Source organism: Agelaius tricolor, unplaced genomic scaffold, assembly GCF_023055355.1.
Source record: "Agelaius tricolor isolate 1412-34295 unplaced genomic scaffold, bAgeTri1.0.p SCAF_4, whole genome shotgun sequence".
Taxonomy (NCBI): Eukaryota; Metazoa; Chordata; class Aves; order Passeriformes; family Icteridae; genus Agelaius; species Agelaius tricolor.
Genome location: NW_027269264.1, coordinates 36120451 through 36138535, shown reverse-complemented (window position 1 = coordinate 36138535; position 18085 = coordinate 36120451). Strand labels below are relative to the sequence as shown.

Below are 18085 nucleotides of genomic sequence, written 5' to 3'. Positions count from 1 at the left end.
TGAACGCTAACACCTGCCTAAGCTACCTGCATCCAACCCTGCTGGCCTCTGAGCCAGCCCACTGCTGTGATCCTCACTGCGACCCTGTCCAGGCTTCTGAGCCCATGCCCCCTCACCTCGTGCCCAGTCGCCCATGAAGCAGTGTGCACACACCCCACCTCGTGGATGCACTCCCCGACCTCCAGTGGCAACTCACTCACTCACTCACTCACTCACTCACTCACTCACTCTCTTCCCCACCCCCCATTTCTTTCCCATTTTTCTTCCTCTTGCTCTTTCTTGTCTGACCCTCTTTAGTAGAGTAACTCCCTTTCATTTTGTTTTTCATTAGGAATAAGCAGTTCTTAGATGTAATGTTTGTCTCGTTTGACTTAACTTTGTTCCTGACCATTTAATTTTAAAATAACTCCTTGCAGTTTCCCACAGTGAAACATGACACTGATATTGCAGGTGACTGCTAGACTGCCATTGAAAGGGGCGGTCCTAGACTATGAGCAGCCAAATAGAACACAAAAGTATTCTGTGATTAAGGCACTTGAATTTCAACCCTGTACTCTCTAAGGAAGTATTCCTTCCTATTTAACTGAACCAAGATGACAGGATGCTCATGCTCTGGAGATAGCCAATATTCAACTCTGACTTACTGCAGATAAACTGAACATTCTGGCCAAGTACCTGATGGAGCTGTGCATTGTGAATTATGACATGGTTCACATCCCTCCATCCATGATTCCAGCAGCTGCCTTCTGTTTGTCTCTGAAACTCTTTGATAGATGCATGTTTGTAAGTTGTGCTTGTCAGGCCACCTCCTACTTTGTGACTCAGTATGCCTGTGCAGCAGCTTAAAAGCCACTCTTACAAGGTGCACACTTCCTCCATTCCTCATGGTATTTCACCATGTTCTTGTCTCTCTGTGGACCACTAAAAGGAGACAGCAGTAGGGCAGTAGCTTTTAAAACCTCCCACTGTGAGACAAGAGACCATAATTGTCCAAGCAAAACTGAAGACAAAGAACCCAGTGTACTTGGATTATTCTAATAGGCTTATCTAATGGATTCCCTTCCTTTCAGTTACCACTTCTGCAATGCTACACATCTTACACTGCGAATGACATTCTCTCAGTTATACGGCATATGTCAAAGAATGTAATCAATGTGAATAAGTGTACTGCCAAGCAAAAGGTAAGAATCTTAGGGTGCAGGGGTGTGGGGGGAATATGTGTGGTTATGTGTCAATATATGGCACACAGAGGCTGGTTCAGTTGAGTCACTGCAGACAGACTTAAATAAGATCTGCTTGCTTCTGAGCTGAAGATCTTTATCTTGCTTAGGTGGCATGGACCATCCATGAACAGGGTTTGTGTATGAGGATGGGCCTGGCTTGATCACTAAGCATTAAGTAAGCTGAAATAGTGAACAGGGTAAACATAATCAACCTTATTTCTCTGTAGGCAGTTACAAAGAAATATGCCACTGATGCCAGAATGATTTTTGCTGTTACACTTCCTTCACATATATTCATAGCTCTGTAGATTATTGTTGTACATAGCTCCTAGCTAGCCCCCATACTTCCCTTCAGCTTTTCTCTACCCTGATAGGCAGAAAGATAAAACACATTCCAGAGGCTCCAAACCCCAGGGGTTCAAGGCCCCTATCCTATCTTGGTTCTTCCTGGGAGCCAAGATTGAAAGCAGCTCTTTGAGACACATTTTCAAAAGCAAAGTTTAGCTTCTATTCTTAGATAGCAGGGGGTGAGAGAGGATTCAGAGATGGTTGAACAGGTGAATGATGAATTACTTCATCACTTGTGCATCTAATTGACAATTCTTGGCAGTTATGTTAATTTGCTAAACTTATAAAACTGTATTCACCCGATGTGGGGGGAGGGGCATTTTTCCATATCTTCCCCTGGAGGCCTCCAATAAAGACCAGCCTTTATATTATCTCCCACACTAATATTGGCTCAAAAGTGTGTTGTTTCATTTCTAGGCCTTCAAGGTATCACCAGCACTGCCAACACCAAGATAAGCACCATTGAACAGTTGTAGTCCCCCATTATGTGGGATCTGGCTAAAAATTTTAAACTTCTATATGAATTTAAGCAGAATGCTGCTCACTGTGTATACAAAGTACCTTATTTGTATTAAACTTATTAAAGCTGTTATAATTTTTGTTTGGTTGGGTTTTTCCGGTGGGGAGGGCAGCACAGTTACCTTCCTCCTGCAGCTGAGGCCATCTCCCTGGAGCCTGTGAGCAGTGCTGAGAGCTTGGCTGAGCTCGGGCCAGCTCAGGTGCCATGGCTGGTCACACAGGGCGGTGCATGGACAGCAGCACTGTCATGAGCTCTGCTATTTGGTGGGGGAGTGTTTGCCACATTAGACTTGGGGGCAGCAGAGAAAATAGCTGCATGAGGTGGTGATCTGCTCAGCCTGGTGGCAGAGCTCAAAGAGGAAGGAGAAATTGTTGAGGACTCTTGGAGACTGGCTGGTGGAGCCGTAATGTACCCTTCCTTAAACAATTACAGAGGCTGTCCAAGGTAGTCAGACATTGGAACAAGGTGCCCAGGGCTGTACAGGAGTCAGCATCCCTAGGTGTGAAAAATGCATATTTTATGATTGGCTTTTCACAAATATTAAAATGAATATTTTATGTGTTGTGTTAGACGGTAATGCTGTATAAATTCTCTTAACAAAGTGTGTTAAATATAGTTTTAGGTTATAAAAAATGTTAAAATAGAAACTATGCTATGTAGGATACCTTTTTTTAAAAGAAATTACTTGCAGCAAGATAGCAGCCACAGGGCACCTAAATCTTTCAGAGAAAAAGAATTTATGGCCGTCTTACCAGAAGAAACTTTTTCCCGCCTCGAAGGAAAGGATTCAGAGGAAGAAACTGATGATGACCAGACATAGTCCTGTGTTTAAATGGAATTTATGCATCATGTAGGAGGCGTATGAATATGCAACAGTTTTTAAGGGTTAATCCTTTGTTAACATGTGTCCTTTTTCGGGCTTGTACTGCACTGAAAAAGGTACCTGGACGTCCGTAACTCTTTGGTTCTATTGTCTCATATTGTCCTAATTCAAATTGTCCAAATTATTATTACTCTTAATTGTATTACTATTTTTATAACCATTTTATTACTATTAAACTTTTAAAATTTTAAAAACAAGTGACTGGCGTTTTTCACACTGGGCATGTTCAATAATGTGTGAATATGATACATTTCACATTTCAGGTCATGGTTTAACGGTGAACAGGATCATTGTGCTGGGTTGACAGCTGCACTTGCTCCTAAACCCAATTAAGTCTGGTTCTATGCAGCAGCTCTCTTCACTTAGTGCTTATTTTTTGCAGTCAATTTTTTACTTCTTTTAGTAGCTTGCACCTATTGCTTCTATCTCCATGTGAGAACTAGGTCAGAGGGAAGAACTATTGCGCTTTACCTAGTGCGCTGCCAATGTTATTTTCTCGTTTCCCTTGCGCGTAGGGGACCAGGCCACTGAGGGCCGCACCGCCCCGCCGCTACTCTGCGCAGGCGCAGGGCGCGCGGGGCGCGCGGGCCGCCGGGAGCCGCGCGTTTTGAAGGTGCTGTCATGGCGGCGCCGAGCCGGGACTCGGACTCGGCCCCGATGCCGGCCCCGGCCCTAACCCCGGCCCCAACCCCGGCCCCGGCCCTAACCCCGGCCCCGGCTCCATCCCGAGAGCTGGAGCCGACTCCGGCCCCAGCGTGGTCCCAGGGCAGCGGCGGAGGCTACGGCGACGTGGATGTCCCCACTCTGGTCCGGTTAGTGCCGGCGGGACGGGGAGCAGCCCCGGGGTGGGATGAAGGGATGCGCAGCCTCTGACCGTTGTCGCTTTACTCCCGCCGCAGCCTGAGGGACCGAATGAAGGAGCAGCTCATGGAGTACAACACGGCTATTCTTGCCGGTAAGTATATCCCTCCTCGCAGTGGGATGTTGCACTAACAAAGAATGGGATGTGGCATTTATATTTATATTTTAATATATAAAGATATATTTACATAGTTTGTTAATATTTTCTTTAATTATTTATTAAAAGTGTTCCTTACGATAATGATGGGGGTTTTTTCCTGGCTGTACATTTTAACACATTTTCTAGGCAGCTTCTGAGACATATTTAAATGTTTGCAAAGATGCCATATAGCTGCTGCCCACTGCCCTCTCCTTCCTTTTCTGGGTTTGAACTTTAGGCTCCTCTGATATGTAGTGATGGTTTTCAGAAATTTGGTCACTGGGGCTGAAGTCTTGCCAAAAGTTTGCCAAAGTGTTTGGCAGCAATACTGATTTAAGGTGTTTCCATAACCTGTAGAGTCACGAGATTATTTGGGTTGGAACGGACATTAAACACATCTGGTTCCTAACCCCCCACCATGCACAGCCACTTCCACTAAATCATCTTACTCAGAGCCCTATTCAACCTGACAACCTGATCTTGAACACTCCCAGAGATGAGGCATCCACAGCTTCTCTGGGCAATCTCTCTACCAGTGCCTCATCACCCCACAGTATATCTAATTTAAACCTACCATCTTTCAAATACAAACTACATACCTTAGTAAAAAGTTCTTCTCCAGCTCTCTCGTAAGCTCCATTCAGGGACTGTAAGGACTCAGCAAAGTCCCTGTGCTCCTTCTCCAAGCTGAACAACCACTCTCTCACCCTTTTCCTCACAGGAGAGGTGCTCCAGCCCTCTGATCATTGCCCTCCTCTGGATCTTCTCTAAGAGATCCATGTCCTTCTTATGCTGGGAATCCCAGGGCTGGATGCAGCACACCAGTCTGCCAAGAGTTGAGTAGAGGGGCAGAATCACCTCTCTTGACCAGCTGGACACATTTCTGATACAGCCCAGGGTGCAGTTGGGTACATGCTCTTCCACTGAACTATCCAGTGGCATACATAGAGCAATGGCAAGAACCAGCTCTAGCTTATCTAAAAAATGCTAAATTAACTATTTCTCTGATACAGCTCGTTGATAGCATAGCCTCATTAACAGTAAAATATAATAAAGCTTTGAGGTAGAAGTATGAAATAACTTGTTCACACAAAAAAAATGCTAATCCTTTATGCTCTATAGATTGTATTTAAAAGTCTCTGTTGTACTTGTTTTAGCAGCATTGTCTTTTGCAGGTCAGGAAAATTTCCTTGATCATGAAATTGAAGAAAACTTTAGCCAGAGGTATGTCACTGGATAACTTTAAAATTCTCGTCTAGTTATTCCTTCTTAGTGAATTGCTGGATTTGCAATCAGTACTTCAGAAAAGATTGGTGAAAATAATGGAAACTAAGAAGAATTGTGGGGAAGAAATGCTGTATTCATCCTCCCCACGTACTTCTGTATCTGATGTGGGTTTTAAATTTGCATGATGGCTTTACATGATGGCTAGAATTCACTAATATAGTTCCACGTGCTAAATTACTCCTGGCCCTAATGATTTGTGGCTCACATGAAAAATTCTTACATTAGATATGTAGAAAGCAAGTTAAAATGTGACTCTGTTATCTTCACACTCAGTTTGTCTAATTGCTTTTTGTCTTTCAGTGCCACACAAGATTTGGAAAGAGATCTAGAGGATGCAAAAGTCTCTTTCCAGAACAAGACGTTGGCCTTGCACAGGTAGAATTTCCTTCACCCTTTATTTGGAGCTTTTCTCTGTGCGTGTGCATACATAGATGCATATATACATAGGTACAGGATATTAAAGTGATATGGGAGATGGGGGAGATTTTAAGTACCATTGAACAATAGGAATGCAGATGGATATGCTGTAGAAAACAAAGCAAAAAAAAGCCCACCAAAACATAAAACTTACAGGTTGAAATGTGTACACCCATAAGCTCCTTTACAGTTGGGAAAGAGTGACTGCACAGATCAGTAAGCATATTTCTTGGCAGTATTTTCCAAATGCCTATGAGAAGATGGAAGTTAATAATGTTAGGCATGTGTTTCATGGCTGTTTATTTGAATTCACACTTTTGCCCAGCTTCCTTTCTGCAGACTCTGGGATTAATGGTGTCCAAATATGTTGGTCAAGAGAAAAAGGAGTTGTCATTCTCACAAATAATCATTGATGTATCTTTCCTGTCCTGAGAGTTAAGCCCCATTATTTAAGAAGTGTGGTATTTAAAAGGTACTGAGTATTTTGTTTATATAATTCCAATGTGAAAGTGGATGAAAGTGGAATCCTGGAAATTATTTTCTTATATTAGTTATTTAAATCTGCTTCTCTCTGTTTCCCGCTTTTCTCAGTTTCTTATGAGTTCTCATCAGTCATATGCTATTTCTTGCAATATGCAGGACCCAAATTATGGATGCCCTGAGAAACAAATTGAAACAAGATGATGAGGACTCACGGTAAGGTCTTCTTGGGAGTCAGGCAGCTAGAAAGCAATGGACTTTGCACAGTTTATTGTGTCACATTTCTAGATTATTTCATTTTACCTCTTGTGAAAGCAAGCTTCCTTTTTCTAGATTTGACAGAATGATATAGTGTCTACCTTCTGGCTAGAATCAGCATGATCAGACTTCATACACCCATGGTAGATTTGCAGTTGGGCTTTGAATTTACCCACCTTTGATTACAGAGATCATAACTCTTGATTCACTAGTAAGAACTGCTCGTAGCCAAGAGAGCTTTTTGTCTTTAGTTCCTAAATTACCTGCATTTATGATAGCCAAGCACATTGCAGGCTTGTAACAGGGCCTTGCCTCTGCCTTGCTGCCTTTATTAATTAACTATGTAGGAGCAACATGTCTTTGAAATAGAACTGAAAGCCTAAACATTTTTTAAAGTAGCTTTTTGTTGCCTGCCCATTATTATCAGGTGGACGCATATGAAGCGTAATATGAGAAATCTAATTTCTGTCAGAAATACCGGTAAGAGATTGCAAGATTGCATCTCCTTGATTTAGGAGCTTTAATTCATAGCCATTTCCAGACGGCTAGGCTTTCTTGATGCCATCCAAACTCTGTGATGTAAAATGTTGGGCAGACTTAAATGAAATCTTAAGGAAATTGAGAGGGAAGTAACGGAACTCTTTGGCCTGTACAGTGACACTGAGTATATTAACTGTAAAAAGAAGGGATATTGTAAGTGTAAGTGCAAAAAGAAGTGACACTTATTACTAATTTGCTATTAGGAGAAATCAGAAATTCTTTATTTAAACTAAATAAAGTTGATTTAAACATTTATGATACTGACTTATATTAGTGGTCTTAAGCTATGCAATTGTTTCCTTCCTTAGTCTGATCCTGGAAACAATGAAACACATAGTATTGCTCAGCCGGACAATAATTGACTATCAGCAGGTGAGTGGCAGTTGTAGCTTCTGTTACTGTTGTGCAGGTAAACCAACCTCAGCATGGGCAGGAGTGCACTTTGAAAGCAGCAGACTGCGCAAGTCATTCAAAGCTAAATATGTGGTAACATGGGTGCAGTTCCTACTGCTGTCAAAATTAAGGATTACTTCAAGTGATCATGTAAGTAAGTCTGGTTTAGAGTTATCCTTAGCTGTTTTTGGGGATTGAATTAGCATCCTTCAGTATTTTTGAAGACAAGAGTCTGGAAAATACTTTTTTTTTTCTTTCAGCAAGTACATCAGAAGGAACAGCAGCTGATTGACATTAAAAGGGAAAGACTCTGTAAGTGTGTTACCTGTATTGGCTTTGGTTTGTATTTTAATGTAGAGTTCATATAGTTCATATTTTAAAGTTATTCTTGTAGCAATATTAATTTACATGGGAAGCGGCAAAACTCAACATTTCTACAGTACTTTCTATTCTTTTAACAAGTTATAAAACTTGTTAAAAGAATAGAAAGTACTGTAGAAATGTACTGGTGTGTTCCCTACTTGTGAGACTGACACATTACTATGAGAGATGCAAGACAATACTCAAAAACAACATGGCAGCATTTTATTATTTCAGGTAAGCTCCTCAGAAAGTTACACATTGTTTAGTCATTTAAATCAGCCCTACAGCACCTAAAAGATACTTTTTTGTCCTACGGCACATTTATGAGGTATTTGCAGAATAGAGAGGGAATTTGCCTAGAAAGAAGTATATATATATATATATTGCTTTTCAGTAGTCTTGTTAGAGTGGGTCAAATTTAGACGTGACATCAATATTCAGAACTTCATATGGTAAATGTGCTCTTTGAATGTTCTTTCTTTCATGACCAGGTTTGCCACCAATTCTAACAGCTATTGTTTGATTCACATGCAGGGAGTTGTGTATATGTAGACAGTAATGAACAAAAACTGTTCACATGGGGAAAATTAACATACTGATATCTCTGCAGATAAAGGAAGGAATGCTCTGCCAGCATTCTTTCAACACATGAACTGCCCCTAAACACTTTTAATCAGTCTAGTTTTTAGCTGGTTTCCTATAAAAATAGTAATATTCGCTGGTCATGTACATATTCTCCTTGTATGACTTTGGAATTTGGTTTCAGTGAAATCTGAAAAAGGAGTAAGGGTCTTCAAAAGGTACAAAAAAGACCTATAAAAGTTGTGGCACTCAAAAACAGGGTATAGGACAGAGATGCAAATTACTCCCTGTGTGAGGGAAATGCAGGCAGCATACAATGTACTTTCTGTTTTGCAGTTGGCCAGGGAACCAATTGATGTAGTTTGATAACCAAGTAGCCACAGCATGTGTCGCTTCTTTCATAAAAGAAATATATTGAGGAATATATGAGGAAAGGAGTGGAGTGTGAAATAAGGATTATGCACTGGAAGTGCTTTAGGTGGCTCTGAGGAAAAGAGTATCTTCAATTCTACTGTACACGTAACTACTTAATGCTTAATTTTCCTAATAATGTAACAGCACTGAAAAAATATGGAGGAGAGAAACTACAGCAAATTCATACCATGATGAAAAGGCAAAAGGAGAAACAAGCCCATGTGAATGTATCTGAAACAGAGAAGATGCTTGATAAATTAGAAAAAGAAAGACAGATGACCACAATAATTCAAAATGTGTTCCAGGTAATGTTGTGTGGCTTTTAGAACCAAGTTTACAATTTTTGATTAAACTCAAGATAATATACTGTATGGCATATATAACTTAGAAAACAATTTTGTGTTGTTAAAACCTTTAAGTTTAACAGTGGAAGAACTGTGTATCGAAGGAAGACTTCTGCTTTAAAGCCTAAGAGAATGAAATTGTCACAAGCATCTTTGCATTATTTTTTTGCAGAGTTTAGAGACAGTCTTACATCTCAAATTCAGAACGAGAAATTTAACATTGTACTGGCATTTAGATTAGAGTCTAAAACTATCTCTTGGCTTTGTATTCCTGAAATTTTGTCAGCCCTAAGTAGAGCAAATCCTCTTTGGTTAAATTTAAATTCCCTTTTTCAATCCAGAGTGGCAGGGTGAGAATGTTAACTGTTATTTTTGTTGAGGCAAACTTTATTTCATATTGTTAAAAATGTTCTCTAGGTTTCTGTGTTTAACATAGAGGTAGTAAGCAAGGACCTCTAGAAAATAAAAAAGCATGGATTTGGGGTTTTTTTTGCCTATGTATCAACAACAGGATCTAAAGTAATACTTCCCTTTCTCCTTTTCCCCTCCATCCTGCCTACTTCAAACACTTGTGAAATTCAAGGGCTTTCAAATTAAAATTATAAAGCAGACTTTCTTTAAGATATTTTACTAGGAATTGTCCTTTTCAAGGGTTTGTTTTAACCTGTAAATCTTCCTCATTTACAGAACATCATAATTGGAAGCAGAGTTAACTGGGCAGAAGATCCATCTTTAAAGGCAATTGTTCTACAGCTTGAAAAAAATGTGCATTTTCAGTGAGTCAGGAGATGTGGTGCTTATTTTATGCATTGTGTGCATTTTAACTAAACTTGATAAATTATATGTATGTTAAATTTTAAAATTTGACCTTTCTGGAAGATGTTGTTCTCTCCAGAGAAATAGAATGTGTCAAAGCGGGTAGTAGAGCGGATGAAATGAAACTACCTGAAGACTCATTTCTCAAGCTGTCCTGTCTCAAGCACTTATTTTCCTCTGAGAGGCAGCAAGAACACAAGAAAAGTTTCAAGGTTTCATGTAGAAGTGGACTTAAACTGAGGATTTGCTGTACCCCTTCCCTGGAGACCAGCAGCCATAGAGCTCAAGCAGGGTGCACAGTCCTGCTCAATCCCAGTCAAAAGCTCAGTCAGGAAAATTTATTAGCAAGTCTGGAGTAGGGATTATTTTTGGTTTTAAGGCAATATGTGTAATTGTAAACACCAGAAATTTTTGCTCCTGTTAGCACTGACTCTTGTCTGCAGAGGTGACTTCATACATGTCGACTGTGCAGCTAAGCAATGTTTTAATTGTATGTCTTCACTAGCATTTGCGCTTTTTTTACTTGGTCTTTGTTTGATGTTTGAAGGAAATTGACTCCTGGAGTGTAGCACAGTTTGGGAACATGTAGTGTCCCTTGTTATCTTGGTGTGTAGCTTCACTTTTAACTTGGTGAGTGATCACCAGCTATTTTTTGTAGGTGGATGCCTTGATCTAATAATAAAAATAAAACGCTGATTTTCCTGAAAATGTTTTGCTTGGTTTGGAGTTTTTTTTAACTCACGGTAAAGCGGCTGCTTTGGCATGCCTGGCCTCCGCTGCGGCCCCGCCCACAGGCAGGCCCCGCCCACAGGCAGGCCCCGCCCACAGGCAGGCCCCGCCCACAGGCAGGCCCCGCCCACAGGCAGGCCCCGCCCACAGGCAGGCCCCGCCCATGCCGGCGTTGGTAGCTGTGGGCGGGGCCCCGAGCTGCCCCTCAGGCTCCTCACCATGGGCAGCAAGATGGCGGCCGCTACCAGGGCGGTGCAGGTAAGGGCGGCCCCGGGACGGCGTGTCTGAGACAGCCGGAGCCCTGTCTCGGGCGGCGGGGCTCGGTTCTGCTGCCGCCGCCGAGCAGCAGGTCGAGGCGGCCGCAGCTTGAGGAGACGCCGCCGGGGCGGCCGATGTCCTTGGGGAGAGCTGTGCAGCCGCGCGCACACGGTGTCGCAGGTGCTGGACGCTGTGACAGCAGCGGGTGCGGAGCTGGCTGGCAGCTCCTTCCTAAGATGGGCCTCCGCAAGGTGAAAGTGCTTTGTACAGGCAGAGCACAGCTCGCAAATCGGTGTGCTAAAGCACTGTGGAACCACGGCATGGTTTGGATCGGAAGGGACCTTAAAGGTCACCTAGTTGCAGCACCCCCCCGCCGTGGGCAGGGACGCCTTTATTAGACCAGGTTGCTCAGCGATCCGTCCAACCTGGTCTTAGGCACTTCCAGGGATGGGACAGCCACAGATGCTGTGGATATCTTGTGCCAGTGCTTCAGCACCCTCAAAATAAAGAATTTCTTCCTAATCTTCCTAATCTTTTTAATCCAAACCTGCCCTTTGGGTTGTAAGGTCTCCCCAGTGCATTCTTCAGGCTGAACAACCCCAGCTCTCAGCCTGTCCTCACAGGAGAGGTGCTTCAGCCCTCTGAAGATCTTAACGGCCCTGCTCTGGACTCACTCCAGACCATGGTTTTTTGTTTTATTTTTTTTGCTTTGGGGACCCCAGAGCTGGACACAGTACTCTCTGGGTGGATGGGGTCTCACCAGAGGAGATTGCATTGTGATTGCATTTATGCAATAGCAGTAGCTGTTTCTGCACACACAGACTGATAAGAAAACGAAGACAAAGCCTGTACCTGCTCTGGACCTCAGGGTGCAGGACTACTTTTTAAAGTAGACTTCTTCCTGGGGTAAACTTAGGACTTCAAGAACCAGTAAGTGTATCAGAGTAGTGGTGCAGAGATCCGCTGTTCAGAGTGGTTGGTTGATACATTTTATTATTCACGGTAACCTGTGTCTGTTTCTCCCACTACCTGGTCTCTTTCTAGGTAGTCAAGCCACACACTCCATTAATAAAGTTCCCAGACAGAAAAAGTGGTCCCAGACCTAAAAGTAAGTATTTTGGGTATGGATACAGCTTGCGCCACATTTCTTTACATGGACTGTTCTATTTAAGAACCGGGACCCAATTTCTCTCTTTCAGCTATACAGCTGAACTGAGTTGGAGTGAGGTTTTTGAAACATGCTTGGTTTAGTTTGAAGGCAACTCTTGAACTTTCTCCACAACTTCTTTTCTGTGCAGCTGTGTGTAGACACATAATGCATGCCAATCTATATTTTTTTTGTCAAGAAAAATTCACAAGGATTCCCAGTGTTTGTGTTCTACTTTATATAAAGTCACATTTTCCCAAATATTAATATTTACTGAACTTACTGTGCCCAAGTCAGTTTGAAGCAGCTTTAGTTATTCAGTGATATTTGCATAAATGATGGTGCATTTTCCTCATTTTTTCTTAGTTGAAGTGTGTGATGTATTTCTGCTGTTTTTTCAAAACATGATTATAGCTGAGAGATCCAGCCCTCTGTACATTTTAAGAAGTATTTTCTTGTGTTACTAACTAATGCTAAGGGAAAAAAATATTTCATTGCAATCTTTGACATTAACTTTTATACCTGTGTTGATATTTATGGTATTCCTAATACTATTATATTTAAACAACAAATTTAGATAAGCAATATGTTGATTTAGAAGTCCTTTTGGGTCAAAAAGCATCTGAAAGAAAAGTAGAAGTTGTCTTTAAAAGCTCTGTTACATTATTCTCACTTCTTTTGATATTATACTATGCCTAGTTATTTCTCACAGGATTATCAAGCCCACTGTTTAGCTTTAAGTTTAGTTTAACATTTGAAAGCCTCCACAGTGCATATAAATGCCTCTTCTGACTTGTCTGTGAACTCTTCAGGAACTATTTTCTACAATAACTTTCTGTAAAAATTCTGCACATTTTGCACAGTTCAGCCAAATGCACCACCTCTCATGCCAGTGAACTACTTTCTCAAAAGCTTGAAAATGTGTTTCTGACCTCTTGTTTATCTCTGTGTCAGAAGATTCTTGTGACTGTATCTTTTAAGTATGTTAGACTTTTCTACCTTCATCAGGATCTGTCATCTTGTTAGTAAACTGCAACCTACTTTGTCTTGCTTGAATGCTGTAGCAAAATCTGCATTTAATTGTACCAGATTGTTGCTCCTACATCGCTTAATGGCTCCTCAGAGCAACTAGGGATGTGAAAGGCCAGCCAAATTCCAGTGGGCCTATTAATGCTGCAACATTATGGTCTCAAACAGGGAAGGGAGAGATGTAGTAGACACTGTAATAGAAATAAAGCAGTTCTATTACAGTAAAATTTCTGATTACTGCAGTTCTCATGTTTTTAATTGACTAATGAGTCTACTCCAACTACACTTCAGACTGAAACATTCAGTAGAGGAAAATCCTTGACAAATCTCTAGACTTTTGTGGTCAGTGAAACAAACTTGGAGAAACTGCTTTTTTTTTTCCTTTTTTTCTTGCCTTTTCCCCCCCTTTTCTTTCTCTCTCTTTTTTTTTTTTTTTTTTTTTTTTTTTTTTTTTTTTTTTTGTATGTAAGGTGTATTATTTTTTGTAACAAAAATATTTTGCCCCCTGTTCACAATAAATATGCTGTTCCTGATGGGCTCACTTCTGCCTCGCTCTATTTGGGATCTTCCATTATTTCTGACACCTTGGGACTTTCAGACCCAGTCTTATGACGGACAGCTTCTTAATGCCTCTCAATGGTTGTTTCATCACAGTGCTGCAGATGTTTGATTGTTTGTCCCAATCCTGCACCTGCATCAGTGCTGCAGGTGTTTGATTGTTTGTCCCAATCCTGCAACTGCAGCAGACTCATTAAGGCTAAAACTGGCTCTCTCTCCTTTGTGGTCATTGGTCTTGCTCGAGCCAGGAAGGGCAAAGGCAGGGAAAACTGTGCTGTTGTAGCTGCTCATATGCTTTTGTACATGCCGTTTTCATGCTGCTTATTTTACAGTTATATAGAGCTTCTGTCCAGCTGTTAGATGTTGCACTTGTCTTGCTCAATTTTCTGGAGCATTGGGAAGGACTTCTGTGGAAGCATTCAGCTTTGTCAGGTCTCGTATCACAGAATGACTAGAAGGTTGGAAGAGAACTCCAAGATCATAGAGTCCAACCCATGCCCTGACACCTCAGCTAAACCATGGCAGCGAGTGCCAACTCCAGTCTTTTCTTCAACACATCCAGGGATGGTGACTGCACCACCTCCCCAGGCAGACCACTCCAGTACTTTATCACTCCTTACATGAAAAACTTTTTCCTGATATCCAACCTGTATTTCTCTTGATGCAGCTTAAGACTGTGTCCTCTGATTCTGTCAGATTTTGCCTGGACAAAGAGACCAACCCCCACCTTACTGCAGCCACCTTTCAGGGAGTTGCAGAGAGTGATAAGGTCACCCCTGAGTCTCCTTTTCTCCAGGCTAAACACCCCCAGCTCCCTCAGTCGTTCCCCACAGGGTTTGTGTTCCAAGCCTCTCACCAGCCTCGTTGCCTCCTCTGGACCTGCTCAGGTGTCTCAAGGTCCTTCCCAAACTGAGGAGCCAGAACTGGACACAGCACTCAGGGTGCTGCCTCACCAGTGCTGAGTACAGGGAAGGGTGACCTCCCTGCTCCTGCTGGCCACACTGTTCCTGACACAGGCCAGGGTGCCACTGGCCTGTATGGCCACCAGGGCACACTGCTGGCTCATGTTCAGCCGGCTGTTGAGCAGTACCCCCAGGTCCCTTTCTGCCTGGGCACTGTCCAGCCACACCATCCCCAGCCTGTAACGTTACTGGGGGTTATTGTGGCCAAAATGCAGGACTCAGCATTTGGACTTGTTAAACCTCATCCTGTTGGACTCTGCCCATCCATTCAATCATTCCAGGTCTCTCTGCAGAGCCCTCCCACCTTCCAACAGATTGACACACGATCCCAGCTCAATGTCATCTGCAAATTCACTACTGAAAGCCTCAATCCCCTCATCCATGTCATCAATAAAGATATTGAAGAGGACTGGCCCCAGCACAGACCCCTGAGGGACACCCCAGTGAGCAGCCCCCAGCTGGATGCAGCACCATTCACCACCACCCTCTGGGCCCGGCCATCCAGCCAGTTCCTAACCCAGCACAGAGTGCTCCTGTCCAAGCCGTGGGCTGCAGCTTTTCCAGGAGTGTGCTGTGGGAGACAGTGCCAAGGCCTTGCTGAAGTCCAGGTACACAACATCCACAGCCTTTCCCACATCCACCAGGGAGATCACCTGGTCATAAAAGGAATTCAGGTTGGTCAAACACAACCTACCCTTCCTAAACCCATGCTGGCTGGGTCTGACACTCTGGCCATCCTGTGAGTGCTGTGTGCTGACACTCAGTATAAACTGCTCCATAACCTTACCTGGTACAGAGGTCAGGCTGACCAGCCTATAATTAACAGGATCCTCCTTCCTCATTCACCCTTTTTAAGAATGGGCATCACACCAGCCAGCTTCCAGTCCTCTGGAACCTCACCAGTGAGCCAGGAGTGCTGGTAAATGATGGAGAGCAGCTTTGCAAGCTCATCTGCCAGCTCCCTCATCACCTGGGATGGATCCTATCCCATATATAGGACTGAGTCCTGAAATGAACATATTGCTATGATCTCTGTCCTGCCTAGCAGGGCAATTGCATATTTCCATTGTAAAATCAGCTATGGTGGGACAGACCTAAGGTTTGGAACACTGACTGTGATGTTGCCCTTTTGTCATCTCTTCTATCTGCACAATCAAGGCAACTTTTCTGATATGAATTCATGAAGCTTAGCTCCTGATCCTCACCTGTGAAGAACTTCATGCACTCCTTGGTCTTTACATTTCATTAACATTGATTGCTGATGCCTGATACTTGGTGGTCATTCTGCACATCATTAACAAAATGTGATGCCATTTTGTAATATTAAAAATGGGTGCATCACTGCATTGCATGTTGCGGCCTGTTGTGGCTGCGAGCTTTATCTTTCTGTAAGCCTCTAGATCTTTTTCACTTGTCTGTCTTTTCAGTTGCAGTAAATGAAAAGCATCATCTCAGTTATCTTCTACATAATTGCCCACACGCAAACATTTACATAACTTCATAGCTTTTTCTCCAAGTACAGCTTCCCAGTGAAAAGCCATTGTTAGGGTGTATGTTGATAAATCTTTTGTTTCCACATCAGCGCTTCTGCCATTCATACTACTGTCAGCATTTTTAGAGTCTGCACTTGATACATTTAACAATAATAAAAACAGGTTGTGAGAAGTAGAGTGATATAATTCTTTTAGGTGTTTGTTGTAGTGAATAAGATTTTCAGGCAATGGTACATTTTATTGGCTGCTTATTAATTTTACAGTCTAGTAATATTTCTGTAAATTGTTTTGAAATCTGGGTTTCAGTACAGGAGTCTCTACAAGCAAGTATGCCATCTCTCCTTGCTTCAAAAGCACAGGAATCCGTAGGAGGCACATCGGCCTTTCAAAATATTTCACCTGTTAGTAGAGTACAAGGCACACCAGACACTTCTGAATTAACAAGAAGTTTACCTCAGAAATACAGAAGGAAACAAATGTCAGATGAAGAGATTGAGTATATTCAAGTAAGTTTTCTTCTTTAATTTCTACATCTTCTGGTATGATATTACATAGTAATTCTTTATAAGAGTGTGCCCTGGGCTTCCATGGTTTTCATATGCAGTACCCAATGTACCAATTCTTAATACAGAAGGTACCAAATCTCACTGCATAGTAGCTTGTGGTACCACTGAGTAGAGAGATTTGGACTTAGAACAGATATGCAGGTAAGCTGTTGATAGTCATAGCCTGCATTAATTAGCTCCACTGCCTGTTTTATAACAGCTGTTTAATGTGTAATTTGACTTTGCTGAGCAGGATCACAGAAGTTCTTAGACCCTAAAAGGCTATTACCAGGTGATCAAAGTACAAAATATTTCTCAAATTAGTTTTATAAGTTATTTATTAGTAAATTAACTCTTGTATTTCTAGTAGTAGAAACATTTTATTAAACTTGATACAAGTATTTTCTGCAATACTTGTAAATATGGCATTGTACATAAAAGGCAAGAAAAACCTGCTTCTATTCTGCAACAATTCTCAGTTGTAAAAACTGATGGTTGAAAAGGGAGAATGCCCAAAATTTGAAGAATTTGTGAGGTGATGGTGAGTTTGAAATTAAAAGATGCTTGCAAAGTTTTGTTAAATGGTAAGGACATAAATAGCATAGCCATGTTAGTAGAGGAAATCTAGAAATCTTCATGTATGCAAGTAGGCTGCATCTATACAGTAGAAGTAAAATCAGTTATTTCCCACAATAATACACTTTTTGACTTTTTGCATGTTTGTTTAGCAGTGAGGTAAGTTGTAAAATAATTTTGTTGGGAAAATAATTAACTGAATGCCTTTCTGATTTCTTATTAAGATTGTAATGACTCTGCTTGGCTTTGTTTTTACTTTGCACTTCAGAATGTAGGCAGTGAAAGTTATTTTAAAACTTGTGTCTGTTAGAATTGTGTTTGTCAGACCTTTTGCAGCTTAAGAGTCAGGTTTCTTCAGAGAAAGAGCCATAGAAGCAGCTGTAACTGTAGGTAGCATGTGTTGATTTTTTTGTACTTTCCCTTGAAAAAAATGTAGCCATGACTGGTGGATGCTGATATCCACGCTATCTGTTCTTATATAGGTCAATATTTAAATCAGAAATTAAAACTAGAACTGTGTCTCTTAGTCTGTCACAGTGTAAAAGATAATTTGATCTCAGTTTTAAGTTCTATTAGTGGAATATATTTAACTGTATGCTTTTCTTTTACAGCGTGGAGGTCCAGAATAAATGTAAAGATAGTTTCTTGGCTACTGTTGAAGAATGAGGTATTATATTCACAATAAAGGCGTTAAATTAAAATGCCTTAATAATAAAAATTATTGTATACTAATAGCTTTAATAAAATCCCATATGATGGGTGAGAAGATTGACACAACACACAAGATACTGATTTGTTTGTGACTGAGAAGGATTTTATGTTGATGGCTAATAGCAATTGAATATATATGATGTCTGCACCATTAAAATATTTTTCTAATTAGCCATTTGAAAAGTCAACAATCTAACAGAGTCATTTTA

General features: G+C 41.6%; 2 protein-coding genes across 2 annotated transcripts; both read left to right on the top strand.

The window, feature by feature from the left end:
* The first annotated feature begins 3529 nt into the window (after positions 1-3529).
* On the top strand, positions 3530-10576 carry CENPH (centromere protein H). Its single transcript, XM_071425274.1, has 9 exons — positions 3530-3786; positions 3874-3929; positions 5150-5198; positions 5562-5636; positions 6318-6374; positions 7265-7328; positions 7610-7661; positions 8853-9013; positions 9740-10576. Exons 1-9 carry the CDS (start codon positions 3596-3598, stop codon positions 9830-9832), a joined length of 798 nt encoding a protein of 265 aa, XP_071281375.1. The 5' UTR covers positions 3530-3595; the 3' UTR covers positions 9833-10576.
* A 155-nt stretch (positions 10577-10731) lies between these two features.
* On the top strand, positions 10732-18047 carry KGD4 (alpha-ketoglutarate dehydrogenase subunit 4). The gene is made up of 4 exons (XM_071425273.1): positions 10732-10855; positions 11900-11963; positions 16351-16550; positions 17777-18047. The coding sequence occupies exons 1-4, from the start codon at positions 10817-10819 to the stop codon at positions 17792-17794; spliced, it is 321 nt and encodes a 106-aa protein (XP_071281374.1). The 5' UTR covers positions 10732-10816; the 3' UTR covers positions 17795-18047.
* The last annotated feature ends 38 nt before the right edge of the window (positions 18048-18085 follow it).